Source organism: Leptidea sinapis, chromosome 37 (assembly GCF_905404315.1).
Source record: "Leptidea sinapis chromosome 37, ilLepSina1.1, whole genome shotgun sequence".
Lineage (NCBI taxonomy): Eukaryota > Metazoa > Arthropoda > Insecta > Lepidoptera > Pieridae > Leptidea > Leptidea sinapis.
The window spans coordinates 2,339,402-2,356,926 of NC_066301.1; the positions used below are offsets into that span (position 1 = coordinate 2,339,402).

The 17,525-nt window shown below is 36.9% G+C and overlaps 1 protein-coding gene across 1 annotated transcript; it reads left to right on the forward strand.

The window, feature by feature from the left end:
* Nucleotides 1-6,297: 6,297 nt before the first annotated feature.
* LOC126975668 (uncharacterized) lies at nt 6,298-8,638 on the forward strand. The gene has a single exon (XM_050823660.1). It carries the CDS (start codon nt 6,591-6,593, stop codon nt 8,529-8,531), a length of 1,941 nt encoding a protein of 646 aa, XP_050679617.1. The 5' UTR covers nt 6,298-6,590; the 3' UTR covers nt 8,532-8,638.
* The last annotated feature ends 8,887 nt before the right edge of the window (nt 8,639-17,525 follow it).

Below are 17,525 nucleotides of genomic sequence, written 5' to 3' on the forward strand. Positions count from 1 at the left end.
CAATTTTTTTTTTGTATAAGCGCGCCTTCGTTCACTCGTTCCCGCCAAAAAAAACTAGTTTTGAGTAGTCTCTTGTCAGTTGTCAGTGACTCAATGTCATCTTTTTCTTCTTTTTTAATACCTAGTATTGGTTTTTTGGTAGCTAACACGCGTGAGTCAAGTGTTATTACAGTTTATAATTACATTTTCTTACAGTGCCTATTAATAACTTGTGTATAGCAGTTTTTATTATCTTATTGGTGGTGGAGTATTTTTAACTAGTAAGTATTTATTAACAATTTAACATAGATATCTAATTGCGTGCTTACTAACTTAAACTTACTACCAACTTATCCATTATGGATATAACCCCCCAGAACCTCCGGATCCTCCGGATATTCCATTACCTGGATCGAAACGTCGTTTACAGGACAGCGAAACATAACGCAAATGCAGTCTCTAAAAAGACAATTATTGATACCGATATGGCTTCTGCATCCATACAGAATATATATAATCACCCAGCTTTAGTTGTGAGGATTAAAGAATACACCTCATTAGATAAAGGTCCTTTTATTATTCATTCAGAAGAAGATCCCTCTTCAGGTTTAACAATTAGACCTATAAACTTTTACACAGACATAAAGTTGCCAATATATGCCCGGATGGTATTAAAAAGTTGGTAGGAATAAAATAGCAGTAATCTTCAAATCAGCTTCAGATGCCAACAAATTTTTAGATAACCCACTTTTAACTGCAAACAAATATGAAGCAAATATACCTAATTATAATATTACGAAGATGGGTATTGCCCGCCAGGTTCCGGTGGACTTATCCATGAATGAGTTTGTCGAGTCAGTTGATCTTCACACAGGCTGTGGAAAGATTTTAAAAGCTCGCAGACTCAATAGAAAAGTTACTAAGGATAATAAAGTTTCTTGGATCCTAACCCAAACTATAGTTCTTACTTTCCAAGGACAATCACTCCCTACCAGAATATTCCTATTTCATAACTCCTTTCCAGTAGAAACTTACCTTTTCCCCACCATTCAATGTCAGAACTGCTGCAGATATGGACACATTAAAACTACATGCAGATCCAACTCAAGGTGTTATAAATGTGCCCAATCCCACTCTGGTGACTCATGTAATATACTTTAAAAAGATGCAAATTGTATTAATTGTTCTGGACAACATTTTTCCACCAATAAAGGTTGTCCTGAACATGGTAGGCAAAGAACAGTTAAAATAATAATGTCGCAAGAGAACATCTCTTATGAAGAAGCAGCAAAGCGTTGCCTAAAATCTACAAGGCCACTCACAGAAATTCTCAGTAATCCTTCCTCATCCCATAATGCCCCTACAACCCACATGAGCCAGACTAGTATTCCTCAGGGATGATCAAGCAGATAGTGTTGGCGTAGGCTGTGCCTTATTTATAAGACCCACCCTTCCCTTTTCCCCAATAATCCATCCAAACCAACATCCTGGTATAAATATTGTAGGTGCAAAAGTTTTGAACATCTCCATGGTCTCTATATACATCCCTCAACCTCATTCAACTATGATTGCAGACATCCTCCATTTAATCTCGTCTATTCCCTCTCCTATGATTCTAATGGGAGATTTTAATGCACATCACATGTCTTGGGGCTCTAGCACTACTGATTATTTTTCTCTTTCCCTTCTTGATATTTTTGATGAATGTATATCTGCATAATAAATGATGGCTCTCCAACCCGCAGGGTTGCTCCTTCTCAAAATCCAAAAAGTTGTCTTGCTTCTCTTATTTCTTGGAACATCCTTCAAAATTCCAATGGCAGTGATCACTATCTTATTATCATTTCATTACCTGATAAAGTAATCCCTGCCCAAAATTTTTTCCCTTCTCTCAAATACAGATTAACAAATGCTAATTGGCAGCAATTTCCCACTTGCCTTGATGAAAAAATTTTAAGCTTTCCCGATCCCAACTATTCAAATGCTGTTGAAAATTATAATAAATTAGCAGAGGCCATGATATTTAGTGCTGACCAAAATTTTCCCATAAAAAAACCATCCAATAGTAAAATTTCAACTCCTTGGTGGGATTCAGAATGCAACAAGGCTGCTAAGGATAGAAAATTGGCAGAAAAACATATAATATTATGACTTTGACCAACTTCATTAATTATAAAAAAGCTGCTGCCAAGGCCACTAATTTATTTGCCAAAAAGAAAAAACAAGGTTCGATCAATTTTTGCCGAAGCTTATCTCCCTGTACTCCATCTACAATTGTATGGAAACAAGTTAAAAAATTTAGGGGTTCTTACAATCCTTTGGAGCATGACTCAAATGTAGATCCATCTGTATGGCTTGAATCCTTTGCAGATAGGTTGTCACCCCCTTCAGTTCCTAATGAAGACTATCTCCCTTCTCCTCCAATCCCTCTCTCATCAACTCATAGTTTAGACTCCCCTTTCTCTTTTTCAGAACTTCTTCTGGCATTGGATGGCTTAGTTGACACTTCTCCCGGGGCCGATGGCATCCCCTATTCTTTCCTTAAACAATCTTTAATCAGATCCCAAGAATACTATCTCAAAATTATCAATAACCTATTTGATGTCGGTGCCATACCTCCATTTTGGAAAAATTAAGTGATCATTCCTATACTCAAACCAGGTCAGAGTCCATCTAAAGCCACCAGTTATAGACCAATTGCCCTATCATCTGCTCCTGCAAAAATATGTGAACATATGATCAAACATCGACTTGAGTGGTTTGTTGAATACAATAACCTCATTTCCGATTCCCAGTATGGATTCAGAAAGGGGAAGAGCTCATTAGATAGCTTGGGTATCCTAACCACTGATATAAGATTAGCACTTTTCCAAAAAGAACCTCTTTTGGCAGTTTTTCTAGATATAGAATCCGCATATGATAACGTGTCTCTTCGTCTGCTCAGGAGCAAACTCATTCAGCTGAGTATTCCAGCGAAGTTAACTCGATTCATATGCAATATGCTAATGGAGCAAACAATTACCATTACAGGCCCATCCTCATACCTACCTCCAAAATCAGTTTGGAAAGGTTTACCTCAAGGTTCTGTTCTCAGTCCTTTACTATACAACCTGTATACCTCTGATATTTCTAGCACAGTTACCCCCTCTTGCCAAATATTGCAATATGCAGATGATATTGTTCTATATACTTCTGATAAGTCTATACAGGATTCTTCTAATCGTTTGAGTCATACTCTAGAATATCTCTCATCATACCTGGTGCAACATGCGCTAACACTATCACCTTCCAAAAGTAGGGTAGTTCTATTCACCAACAAAAGACGTCTCCCTGTAATCAAAATCAAAATTTACAATATTGAAGTTCCTTTTGTCGATAATGATAAGTTCTTGGGTGTAAGGTTGGATCAAAAATTGACAGGTGTAAAGCACTTTAACTACATCTCCCAAAAGTGTGAAAAAAATATTAATATCCTTCGCTCATTATCTGGCGTTTGGTGGGGGGCTCTCCCCTTCACCCAAAGATTGCTTTACAATGCCATAATTCGTAGCCACATGGATTATGGCATGTTACTTTTGATTCCAGGCAATAAGGCAGGTTTAGATAAGTTAGACAAATTACAGGCAAAATGTTTGCGCATTATATTAGGTTCTATGAAATCTAGTCCTATTAATGCTATGCAGGTCGAGTGTGTAGAACCCCTCTCGCTTCATCGACAGTTCCTCGCTAATAAACTGTTTTTTAAATTAGCGGAATTCCGGGATCACCCTTTGCTGCACAAATTAGATCAATTAGTTGGCCTATACAACAATAACCAAATTTCTCAAGATAAGAGATCATGTCTTGCCCATAGTTACGTATTGTACTCTCAACTCCCTAACCCCTTTTTTCAACATTCGAAATTACCCCTATTCTCAATGCCTTTCAATGCACTCACCTTCCAACCCTTAATAATTTTAGATCTGGGCATTAATAAGTTCACAATAGAAGCTAACAAAACATTTTCTCATGTTATGCATTCAGATTTCCAAAATTGGCATAAGATTTTCACTGATGCTTCTAAAACACACATGAGCCCAGTTGGCGTTGCAGTATGGATCCCCTCCACAAGAATTGTATTAAGTTATAGCTGCCCAACTGTCACTTCGGTATTCACAGGGGAAGCAATTGATATACTTGAAGCTATTTTATTTATTAAGTCCCATGGCCTAAACAATTATATTATATTATCAGACTCCAAAAGCTGCCTTCAATCCATCCTCTCAAATCCATTTCGCTCAAAAAGTAGGATTCCAATTATACTTATGATAAGAGAAAACTTGAAAGAGTGCTATGATCTCAACATCAACATAGTTCTAGCATGGATACCAGGCCATGCAGGTATAATTGGCAATGAAAATGCTGATGCTTGTGCCAGGTCAGCTGCTCATACAGGTTCCCAACAAATTCAAATTCAAATATTTTTATTCAAAATAGGATTTATAATCACTTATTGAACGTCAAAATCTACCACCCATTCAAAAGAGACTGCCTCAGACCTGAGAAGAATGGGCACAAGAAACTCAGCGGGCTTTTTTTTTATATAAAATATGGATTACAATGTAATATCGTACAATAAACATTTATAATTAAAGAGCCTGAGGGTGTTCGCTTTAATCCGAGTCCGTGGTGTCATTAATAAAATCGTTTATGCTATAATAACCTTTCCCACACAAACGTTTTTTAACAATTCTTTTAAATTTCGTAACACATTTGTTTTGTATATTTTCTGGGATCATATTGTAGAAGCATATACATCGCCCAACAAAAGACTTACTAACTCGACCCAACCGAGTAGTACGCATAACAAGTTTATGTTTGTTCTTCGTGTTAACATTATAAATGTCACAGTTTCTAGAAAATTCCTCAATGTGCTTATGAACATACAAAACATTATTAAAAATGTATTGAGAAGCAACAGTCAAAATGTGTATTTCTTTAAATTTTTCTCTTAATGATTCTTTAGGACCTAGGTTATAATTCGCACGAATAGCCCTCTTCTGCAGCACAAAGATAGTATTAATATCGGCCGCACTGCCCCATAACAATATACCATAGGACATAATACTATGAAAATAACTAAAGTATACTACTCTCGCCGTATCTATGTCAGTTAACCGTCTGATTTTCTTAACCGCATATGCTGCAGAACTAAGCCTATTCGCCAATCCTTCAATTTGGAATCAAGAGTAATGCCAAGAAATATAGCAGATTCCACTGGTTTTACCACCTCCACTCTCCATTTAATAAAATATTCGCATCTACATTTTTGACATTTGGCGCGGTGAATTTAATATATTTGGTTTTATGATTATTTAACAATAAGTTATTGGCGCTAAACCAGTACACGATGTCAGATAGAGCATTGTTTACTTCATATAAAACTTGGCTTCGTTTCACTTTGAATATAAGTGAAGTGTCATCCGCAAACAATACCACCTTGTGTTTTTTTTTTACAACATTCTCTAATCTTCTCTCATGACTTGTGCTCCACCTTGAAAATAAATATGTTTGAGAGGTGGTCAAACATCTGGCAGGTTTCCAAAACTTCTAAAGGCGTCTTTTATGGTGATATACAACCTGTAATCCCTTTAAAACCGTGGTTCTCGAAATTTAGATTCCCCAATAAATCAATAATATCAACAGTTTGCCGGTTAAGCTTAAACCACTCTTGCACTCCAGTATTCCTGGCCAAACTAAGAATTAGAGACCATTCTCTATGTGACTGTGGACTTGATGAGGGAAATGTAGACCATTTATTCTTTAATTGCCCTTTTGAAGTCTTCCTTGTACAACTTTATACCTCCTCAAATCCCCCGCCCCACCTCTATGAAATGCCTCATCACCTTTGTTTTCACTCCTTTTGTAAATATATTAAACAAAATAATATTAAGTTATAACTAACACAATAAATGTTTTATATAAGTAATATTTTCAGTGTTTGTCCTTTATAATCTAACAGCATGTATATTTGTTTCAGGTATAATAAGAAAATAAATCTGTTTTGATTCTGGGCACCGGTCATTACTATAATCACTTGTAAATTCGTTTACACCGATCAAATGTCACACTCTAAGCTTGTTGGTCTACTGAAACGTGACATTGGCGAGTTGTGGTGCCCCTTCCACAGCAGCCACTAGAAAGAATAGAATAGAATACGTAGTATTTACATCTTCTTTGATAACATCCTCTTTGTAATAGTGTTCTGTATTCATTGTCGTGTAAAATAAGACTTGGCTGTATGGGCTTTTGACCCCTTTGCCTGTCCAGATGGACGAACAGAACCAAAAAAAAAATCATTGTCGTGTTTATTGTGTAAAAACTAAAAATTTTAAGTAAAAGTAAAGTTTTTTTGTTATTTGTAGTAGGCAATTCTTCGATGACCTACAACTAGGATAATATGTTTATTTATAAGATTAAAGATTTTTGTGCTTAGCCCGAGAGTTTGTACTTTCTATTAGTAATTTCAGGGCAGTTAGAGTAAAAGTGTTCTGTGTTTCAGGGTTAGATTTTAAAAATTAAAACCTGTACGAACTTTAGGAATACTTAAAACATCAATTATTATCATCGCTATGTTATTTGAAATTACAAAACGACGTATTAATTTTTCTAAACATGAAGAAACCGCTCTGACTCAATATAATTCATTAATCGCTTTATGTGTCGATAAGCAACTTCTTATTATTGATTTTTCCTACAACTTGCAATGCTTAGAAAAATATTTGGATTTTGTTGAGAGGACGATACCATGCTCTGTAAACAATGCTTCCTCAAAGTATGTGAATAACTATGTAACAAATGGAGTACCAAATGAGGAATTGGTTAATATAACCACGGATCAGTACATGTGGCCCTACAGTAGTCATTTGTTAAAAGAAACAATTAATATAGCATCATTTCAGTTTTCCCCATATAGTTTCGTAAGCAACAACAGTGTATTAGCAGTTTTAAATAATGTAGGACATGTAGAAATTTACACATTAATAAACAAGGAATGGTGTAGTCTGATAAACTTATCATCTCATATTAAAACATATTTCAATATTATGCACGGTTATAATAAAAAACCAGAGAGTATGGAGGAGTTGAAAGATGTGGTGTATAGAATAAGTACAAGTTCAATGTGTTGGTCCCCTTATCGAAATACTGATGGCTCATGTTATTTTGTCACTGCTCAAAACAGTGGTCTCCTTGTTATGTGGCACCTCAAATATGATGAAACAATAAGTAATTTTAGTGTAATTGACATACTTAATGTGGATATAATGCAAATCAATTGTGTCAATTGGATACCCAGCAATGAGTTATTTTTATTAGTATATGCTAGTTTATCTGGCGAATTGTATGGTAAGTTGTGCAAAATAAATAATAAAACACTTATTTGTACAGCACATATAAATCTGTGGACACATAAAGATAGAATGTCAATAAATTCAATAGTTTATACAAATATTGGAAACAAACTTGTAATAGTTTTTAGCAAACATAGACATGTAGTTGCTCAACTCTATGATACCCAATTTAAATTACTATCTCAAAATATTGCAATAATTAATGATAACCATATATCATGCATAACAAAAGCTAAGAATGGTATATATGTTGCAACTATTAATGTTAAAATTTACAAAGCTAATTTCATTATTACTGATGATCAGATAAGTGTAACATATGAGCAAATACCAACAAAGGACCCTTATACAAATTACAATCTCCATGGCCTTACATTTTCAAACAACAATGTCATTTGTTGTATGGCTTTAATTGATAGAAAAGTATTATACAGAAAAGTACAAATGAAACTTGAGCTATCATTCTTTTGTTTTGAAGAGGATTATAATTCAAATGAGCTTAATAAATTGTTAATGAATAATTCATCAAAGAAGTTGACACATATGTGGGATTGTATCGAGATACTTAGATATAAAACACTTAAGAGAAAAAGACTTCCATCCATAGACTTTCATATGCTGTACAATGAAGCTGAGACAGATATATACAAATTAAAAATTTATTTGATACTACTTACAGTGTATGATAGTCTCGAAAGCATATTGAATAACAATTCTAAAGGTTTACTTCCTGAAACATCACAAGAAGTTGTCAAGGAGAAAATATTGTATCAGCATGCATCGAATTATGTGAATGAAATTCATGAAAAGTATAAGAAATATAATTCAATTACCTCTTTTGAATCTGAATGTCTTAGCCGTTGTGTTAAATATATGGAGTTTTATAACCAAAAGTATAAGAAGGATAAAAGTGATGTTATAGATGGTGATATTATAAAACTTTGTTCAGAGTATAACTATATTTGCCAATTCTGTGACTGTGCAATAAGTGAGTTTGTCGGAGAATGTGGACACTTGAATATGTTTTGTTCTTTAACATTCAGACTAATTGTAGACATGGATCACCTAGTGTGTAAATGTTGTAAAGCTGCTGCCATGGCTGACTTATTTCAAAACAAACCATTATGTGTTTTTTGTGACTTATACTTAGAAAATAACTAAGTCAAAAATGCAAGGTGTTGCAAGGGAACAAGGAATGAGGTGATAACCTTCTTACCATTGGATAACCCATATGCTGTTCCTATCTAATAAAATGATTTGTTTGCGTTTTTGGCCTTTTTTTATAAATATTCATGAAAAATCATAATACTGTAGATTTTTTTTTTACCCTCCTATAAATTGTAATAAGAAATTAAGTTTGACAATTCTAGCACTTAACTCCTCAGATGTATTGTGCCTCTTGCACTATGGCAGTAAAGGAACTGTGCTGTATTTTCTGATTTCATATCTAAATAATAGAATTCAGATGGTCAACGTGAACAGCAGGAGATCTGCTGGGACCTCTGTCAGTATAGGGATATCACAAGGGTCTATTCTTGGACCGTTCCTCTTCCTTATATTTATAAATGATATTCCTAATTTTATAGATAAAAAAAATAAGGTAGTATTGTTTGCGGGCGACACTTAACTGATATTCAAAGTGAAAAGAAACCAAGTTATGTATGACAAGTAAATGATATTCTATCTGAGATAGTGTACTGGCTTAGCCCTAATAACCTAAAGTTTAAAATGTAGACGAAGTGTTTTGTTAAACGGAGAGGTGATATAACCGGTGGAATCTGCTATATTTTTGACATCTCTGGATTCCAAATTACAATAGCGCCCCCATATTGAAGGATTGAATAATAGAAGTCTATTAGTCAATCATATGCTGCATCATATGTGGTTATAAAGATGAAACAATTAACCGACCTAGAGACGGCGCAACTGGTTTAGTTATTTTCATAGTATCAACAATTTGTTATGTTTTTTAAAGTGATAACCCTCACTTCTGGGATTAATATATAAACAAAATTTTATGAACGATGCGGGTTCGAACCCACGACCGCTCGCGTTCCGTGCAAGTGCTCTCCCAACTGAGCTAACCGTTCGAGTGACGTATTGTCATAAAATCTTATATGCTTTATTCAACTCTCAGGTTGGGGCTTCATCTACAGGATCTACTTTACAGTTCATAACCTGCTCAACCCCAATATTTGCATACAAGTAAATTGACTTGAGATGTCTCTCTTGATAATCTAAACAATTTGTTATGTGTTTAAAGTGATAACCCTCACTCTTGGAGTTAATACATCAATAAAATTTGATGGGACTCGAACCCATGACGTCTCGCGTTCCGTGCGAGCATCGTTCATAAAATCTTGTTTTTAAATTTTATTCATAGTATTATGTCCTATGGATTTGCTATGGGGCAATACTAGACCAGTGCTGAAGCCTTTGAAAATGATAAAAAGTGATAAAAAATATTGGAAGGATGAAACCAATGGGTTTCATTTTTGTTGCATTCTCTTCCGTTTCCAATGGGAAACGGAAGAGAATGTAACAAAAATGAAAGGAAAAATTAATTACGGGCGATCTGAGGTCGGGAAGTGGAGAAGGGGGGGTGATTAAGGGGAAAAAACAGTTTATCTCGATTTCCGGCGAAACTGCAAGTCCTATGGAAATAAGTCAAATGGCAAAGTTGTAAGTAATTTTTTTTTTGGTTTTAAAAATTATCGACACTGGTCTATATTACCGATATCAAAACTATATTCGTGCTGCAAAGGAGGGCTGTTCGCGCTATTTATAATCTACCTATAAAGAATTATTGAGAGCAAAATTTCAATAAAGGGTGTCTCAGCGCCGATTTTAAACTTTAAACACGAATTTCTCGGCAACCTGCGGGGTTAGCTGGAGGGGAGTGGTAGCGTTCGATAGGTGACGAGTGCGGATTATTTAGTCGCCATGGCGCAGTGGTCTGGTGCACTCCGCGCGTACGCCGTAGAAGCGTACTTATGCAATGGATTTTCGTTGAGTGAAGCACGGCGTAAATTTTGTAGTCGCTATGAAATCCGCCGTTTGAGTGATGCTCCGAGTACGTCAATCGTCTAAATTGCCGTTACTGGTCATCCAGCAATCCAAAACAAAAACATCAAAATGCATTGCACAGCCTCAATGTCACTGTATGGTGTGCAATATCGGCGAAGAAAATCATCGGGCCGTTTTTCTTCGAGAATGACCGAGGTGCGATGGTTACAGTGACGAGTGAGCGGTATATTGACAAGATTAATAACTTTTTTGTACCTCAGCTGCAAGAAGAGGATATTGGCAAGTCTGATGTATGGTTTCAGCAAGATGGTACCACAGCCCACACTGCTAGGGTCTCCATGGACACACTAAATGCGTTATTTCCGGGAAAAAATTTCTCGTACCACGAAGCTGTGGAATGAGCTTCCGTGTGCGGTGTTTCCGGGACGATACGACATGGGTACCTTCAAGAAAAGCGCGTACACTTTCCTTAAAGGCCGGCAACGCTCTTGTGATTCCTCTGGTGTTGCAGGAGAGCGTGGGCGGCGGTGATCACTTAACACCAGGTGACCCGTACGCTCGTTTGTCCTCCTATTCCATAAAAAAAAAAAAAAAAGAAAAATCATAAGCCGCTTTGGAGACATATTGTGGCCACCCAGATCTCCCGATTTAACCCCCACTGACTTTTTTATGGGTTTATCTCAAAGCAAGAGTTTTTGATACCCCTCTTACAAATTTGGAGCAGCTGAAGACTATAATAACGACAGAAGTGAGAGCCATATCAGCGGACATCCTTCGGCGCGTCTCGGCAAATTCGCGTGTCCGATTTGAAGAATGCATTCGCCGTGATGGATGACATCTTGACGGTGTAATATTCCGTACATAAAATCCGCACTAATACACTTTAATTTACTACAATAAAATATTATGAATACAATTTGTTTTTTTATACAAATTATCAAAGTTTAAAATCGGCGCTGAGACACGCTTTATATTCTTCATAATGTTATGTATGTACATAGGCACATAAGTGAATTTGCTAGAAACTGTCATAACCATAATGTTAACACCAGGGACAAACAAAAAGTTTATAATGCCTACTACTCGGCTAAGTCAAGTTAGTCTTTTATGGGACGATGTATATGCTTTTGTGACAAGATCCCAGAAAAAAAAAGAAGCCCGCTTAGTTTGTTGCGCGTTCTTCTCTCGTCTATCTAAGACATACTTCTTAGGATGGGTGGTAGTTTTTAACTTTCAATGAGTGATATCACATCCTATTTTGAATATAAATAATTGAATTTTATACACCTAGTACTTAGCACGTTAACAGACCCCATAAAAGTGTTCCAAGACACGCCATATATCCATATCAGATATAACATTTTTTGGTCTTTATTCAATGTCCACAACAACTGATGCCAAAAAAAGACTAAATATATGTCAGTAACCCCGGATATTCCCGTGTACACCTGGTGTTAGGTACACGGACATATGAATTATATTTACTGTGTAGTCTTAGCATGTACCATGAGTGTGTTATTAGTAGGCATAAGTTTGATTTATGGACCATAAGCAATGAATTGGGCAACATAATGCATACCTTCTGTGATAGAAAAATGTCATCTGACCCTCAATTTTATATGTAATAACTGTATTAATGATAACATAAACTCACAACATTTAGAGCTAATTATCCACGCTCATGATAATTTTTGCTCACGTCAATGTTTGTCCTTTTTTCTAAATATTGTTGTGTACATAATATTGTTTGAAATGACGAGATAAGAGACGAAGACATTAGGTGCATCTTAGAAGATTCTGATGCTGATTGTGGTCCTCAACTCTTCTCAAGTTCAGGTATGAATGTGTGCCCCTGAGTTGACGCCGGTGCTAACGCGTTTATTCTGGCACTCTTATTCAAAAGGCGTAGTCCCTGAATCATGGAAGTCAGCCCTTGTCCATCCGATCCAAAAAAAAAGGAGACAGTTCGGATCCGGCAAACTACATGCATATTGCTATTACCTCCCTGCTCTCCAAAATCATAGAGAGCATAATCAGCCGCCAGCTCTTGGTATATCTAGAGGGTCACCAGTTGATCAACGACCGACAGTACGGTTTTCGCCATGGTCGGTCAGCAGGTGATCTTCTGGTATACTTAACACATAGTTGGGTGGCTATTGAAAGCAAGGGGGAAGGCCTGGCAGTTAGCTTGAATATAGCGAAGGCCTTTGATCGTGTATGGCAGAAGGCGCTCCTCTCAAAACTTCCATCATTTGGGCTTCCCGAGAGCTTGTGCAAGTGGACCTCCATTTTCCTCACTGGGCGCAGCATACAGATCGTTGTCGACGGATACTGCTCGAACCCGAAGCCCGTGAATGCTGGAGTGCTCCAAGGCTATTTCTTCTGCATATCAATGATATGTTGGACACCTCCAACATACATTGCTATGCAGACGACAGCACTGTGCGTATACACGGGCCATGCAGGTCTCTCTCGGGAAATCGTCGAGCAGTGCCGGGAGAAACTTGTGTCTTCTATCGAGTCCTCTCTTGAGAAGGTCGCGGAATGGGTTAAATTGAACCTTGTCCAATTTAACCCCCTGAAGACTCAAGTTTGCGCGTTTACCACTAAAAAAAAAACCCATTTGTCGTATTACCGCTCTTCGACAGCACTTCCCTTAAAGCCTCTCCTAGTATTGGAATACTAGGCCTCGAAATCTCGAGCGATTGCCAATTTCGTGGCCATCTGGAGGGCAAAGCCAAATTGGCTTCGAAGAAACTGGGCGTCATTAATAGAGCACGGCAATACTTCAAGCTGGCCCACATTCTAGCGCTCTACAAAGCGCAGGTCCGGCCACACATGGAGTATTGCTGTCATCTCTGGTCTGGCGCACCCCAGTATCAGCTCGATCCATTTGACCGCGTGCAACGCAGAGCAGCTCGAATTGTCGGGGACCCAGTGCTCTGTGAACGGCTGGATCACTTGGCGTTGCGTAGAGACTTCGCTTCATTGTATGTCTTCTACCGCATTTATCACGGGTAGTGTTCCGAAGAGCTGTTTCCTGATTCCTGCCGCTGAATTCCATCTTCACACGACACGCCACAAGTTATTATTTCGCTGGAAGACGCACATTTTCATTGCCTTTGGGCAAGATAGAATCTCGTTTTATCCGAAGACAATGCGAGGGATGCCACCAACACCTCCTTGATGAAGGTCGCCGAAGCCAAAAGGGTATCAACGCAATATAAAATTTGTACCTGTTGTTTTTAAGTTAAAGTTCATCGATAATTATTATTTTTGTTTTATTTTGTGTTGCTATATAGCAACATTTGCCATATGGCAACATTTTAAAAATACGTATTTTTTTTTACTTTTTCTATGTATCCTTAGCCATAAGTCCACAACGAAAACACTATTATTTTTTATAAGTCCGTGGCTCCAAAGCCCAAAGAGTAACGCAGGGCTCGTGTACCTCATATCGTACACGAACTCGGCGGAACTGCTCACGGTGTACCGCATACCTACGGTACAGCAGACTGTTAACATGTTAATGAAGGTAGAGCAAGATTTTATGTCGCCCTCTTTGGTATTTAGTTATACAATAGTAACTCACCGTTAACTACGGTTTTTGGTTGGAAAATAAAAGTTTGTTCTGTGCGACATATGAATGTGACTGCTCTTGCAATATTCGAAGATGGAAAGACATAATATTATATGGCTAGCATGGTTATCTGGTATCAAAAGGATGGGCTAATCAGCAGACGGCTTAGCGTGCTGTGCGACAGCCATTCAAGATATGATCGTTGATCCAACCATCAAGCATTTGCAGACAGAGGTCCTACTGAGCGGTCCTTTTCTAATAGAGGAATCTACTCTTCGAGGTCAAATAAATATCGTTGGAACGAATCCGCCCACATCAAGGTGATATTTTTACCTCAGTACCAGTTCCTCTCTTCTAGGTAACGAAATGTTGAAGAGAAGGATGTTCATCGACTATTTTAAAATACTATATTATATAAGTATAGGTGCTGAAGGATAGGAAATAAAATATTTTAATACTTCAAGTAGTATGAACATTATAATATGTGTGTTTCATTTAAATCCAAATGGTCTTCAACAGGTTGATGGTACACTAATGTTCCGTCCGTGCGTAATCTGTGCGGCCCGCATGTGTCAGATAATTATTAACCTTCAGAAATAAATTCGTATACAGATTAATCATATGCTAATCACATACAAGGTTACACTGATTTTGATAACGTAGGTATATATTTATATATCTATCTATAGTTACATTATACCCACTTTGTTGCTACCCAAACTTCATTTATTCAGCAACGAATGCACTCAAATCTCTGTGAAGAAACGACGTAAGAGACTCGCAGTATTTCTTTTTGCATTCCTGCGTTCCATGTATGACAATTTTGGAATGTTGTAATTTGTGGTTTCTTTTTTTGTTCCAACACTAGTGGAACAGCACAGTTTTGGCAATGTGGCTGTCGGGCTGACCTGATTATCTAGTATAGGTAATCAGCTGTTTATTTAAACTTTCAATTTCCTTATTTACAGTTTCAAGATTCAGCTTAAGGAAGAAGATATTTTTTCTAGTTGCATTATGCGTCTTATCGACCCATTTGTTAGAGTGCAGTGGAGTCTCTTATCTGCAGATTATTAAAGAATCACGAACACCTAGTCATCGTTTTTAACAGGCCATTGGCAAGCCAAGCTCAACTAAACTCCTCATGGGCTGCTAGCGCAGGCGTGCTAGGCTATAAACATCGACACTAGATAACTACGAACACTCAAATGTTTCATCTTGCGCTCTTTTTACACGCTTTTTATTAGCTTTACCAGTATGAATATTTGTATGTAACCGTTCATTATTTGGGCGCGATTTTGACCCACTTTAAAGGCCCAGATTGCGAACAACGTAAATTTATCGAGGACCGATTACAATACATTAATTTGACAAAAATATTTCATTTTTCAATATGCAAATAAAAAACAAAATAAGATTTTTTTAATTTTAAATATAATTTTCATCTATCGTCGATAAGGCAGGGATTGATGGTAATTTTAAAATTCAACCATTATCTTTAACCGATTTATCTAATATTAGGAAATTTTCTGCTTGCATTATACCTAAGTACTCTCTGGATGGTTTGTGTCTCTGCTATATCCTTTTCACTCTCTCCTTGATACTTTAAACTTGTTTAGACGAGAATTTGGCCTCTCCAACTCTTAATCGTTTTCGAAATATTGAAGGCTAGCGAACACCTGCCCGACTATTCTAAAAGTTTTATGATATGATGAGGATTGCGATGGGGGGAATGGCAATGGTACCTCTATTGATTCCTCCTCATCGTGTCCAGATTACAACATACCAACATACCTTGCCTAAACAAGTTTCACTGCAACATGCTACCGTCAGCTACAGGTTTACCATTCTGGCGTGAAGGTGTGGCGTGACAAAGGCACAGATTAGATATTCCCTTATTATCACTCACCTGTTAAATATAAATTAAAGATAAGTATATACTAAGAAGCATAAGTAGGCGGTAGATAAAAATATGAATCGAATTTCGGTAACTAGATTAAAATATTGCACGTATCATTACTTACATCTAACTTATTATCTTAACTTTATTCATAAAATAGATTAATTTGTTTGACCTGATCCGTGCCACTGATTTCTATCTTTCCACCACACGCCACATAATAATAGCGGATATCATTCTCACCATCTAGATAATATATCATAAAACATTATTAAAATCGTATAAATTATGAAATATTGTACAATAATCACCTATGAGCGAAATAAAGTTTAATAATTATTTTATATTAGTTATATTGCAAGCAATAGTTACAAGGATTTCAGCTTGTAAGGCCTTGTCATAGATCTAACTAGTAACTTACCACTTACCTACTAGCTTATACAGCATGACTGGTGATACTCTAACCATATTCGAGGACGTGATATTTCGCGTTCATATGAACTCCGAAATATTTATGAAGAAAATAATAATTGACTAGGTACTTAGTAAACTTAACCGAAAGTTAAGTAATTAATTACGCAAAGCATATGGTTACTTTACCGCTTGGATGCACGGATTAGATTAGCGGGAAGGCGTGTGCGGATCTGTGGACGCTTGAGCTCTACTAACCAATTACGAAAGAGTCGCGCACTCAGCGGTGATGTATCCACAGTACCGAGTACTCTCTTTAATTTTTTTTAGTACGTCACCAGACCACCACCATATTGTATATTTGCAATGGAAAAAAATAGTCAATGTACTAAGGAATGGGAAAGAAATGGGCACGGGGGAAGGTAAAGAGCACAACATAATTGGACAGGTAATGGTCAAAACAAAACGTATAAAATCGCTACTGGCTACGGTGGATTCACCTATATAATATATTTTTCCTAATGTGCTATCTGAATCTGATAGCATAATAAGTCGATGGACACAAACAAAAACAATGGCAAATGTAATCCGATGCTTCTCTTAAGTCTCGCCCGCGCATCTGAAAATTACGTTTTGGTGGTTGTAATCTTTACATGATGGGGAGGAATCAATGGAGGTGCCATTGGCATTCCCCCCCCCAATTGCGATCCTCACCATATCCAAAACTTTTGATCAGGCACGTGATCGCTGGCCTCCAGTATTTCCAAAATTTCGTCTCCGTTCCTCATTATAATAATATTATGGAAATAGCTTGATGAATCATTACTCACAAATTATGGCAAGTCGTGTTACTGAATGATAGAATCAGCTCCTTACTGATAGATTTTATGGTAAACGTTTCTGAATTTCTTTTTGAAGGTAATTTTCCTTCATACCAATGATTAATAAATACTATTGTAATTGTGTTATCAGATTTATTAAATTTATGCCATGCCCTGACTTTAAAAAACCTCTAAATCTTCGGACATTTCTAGCGTCCAGGTAAGTTGTCACCTGACTACAATAAAGCGTAACAGAAGTACATACTAATATGACCATACATTATTTCTTATCCTTGGGAACCGATTTAACTGCTTTCAGAATCGGTTATACTCATAACTTGAAAGAACCGGGTGTACTCGGGTATTTCAAACCGGGTAGAAACGGTGAATGCCCGAAACTTTTAAGTGGAGGTTACCCA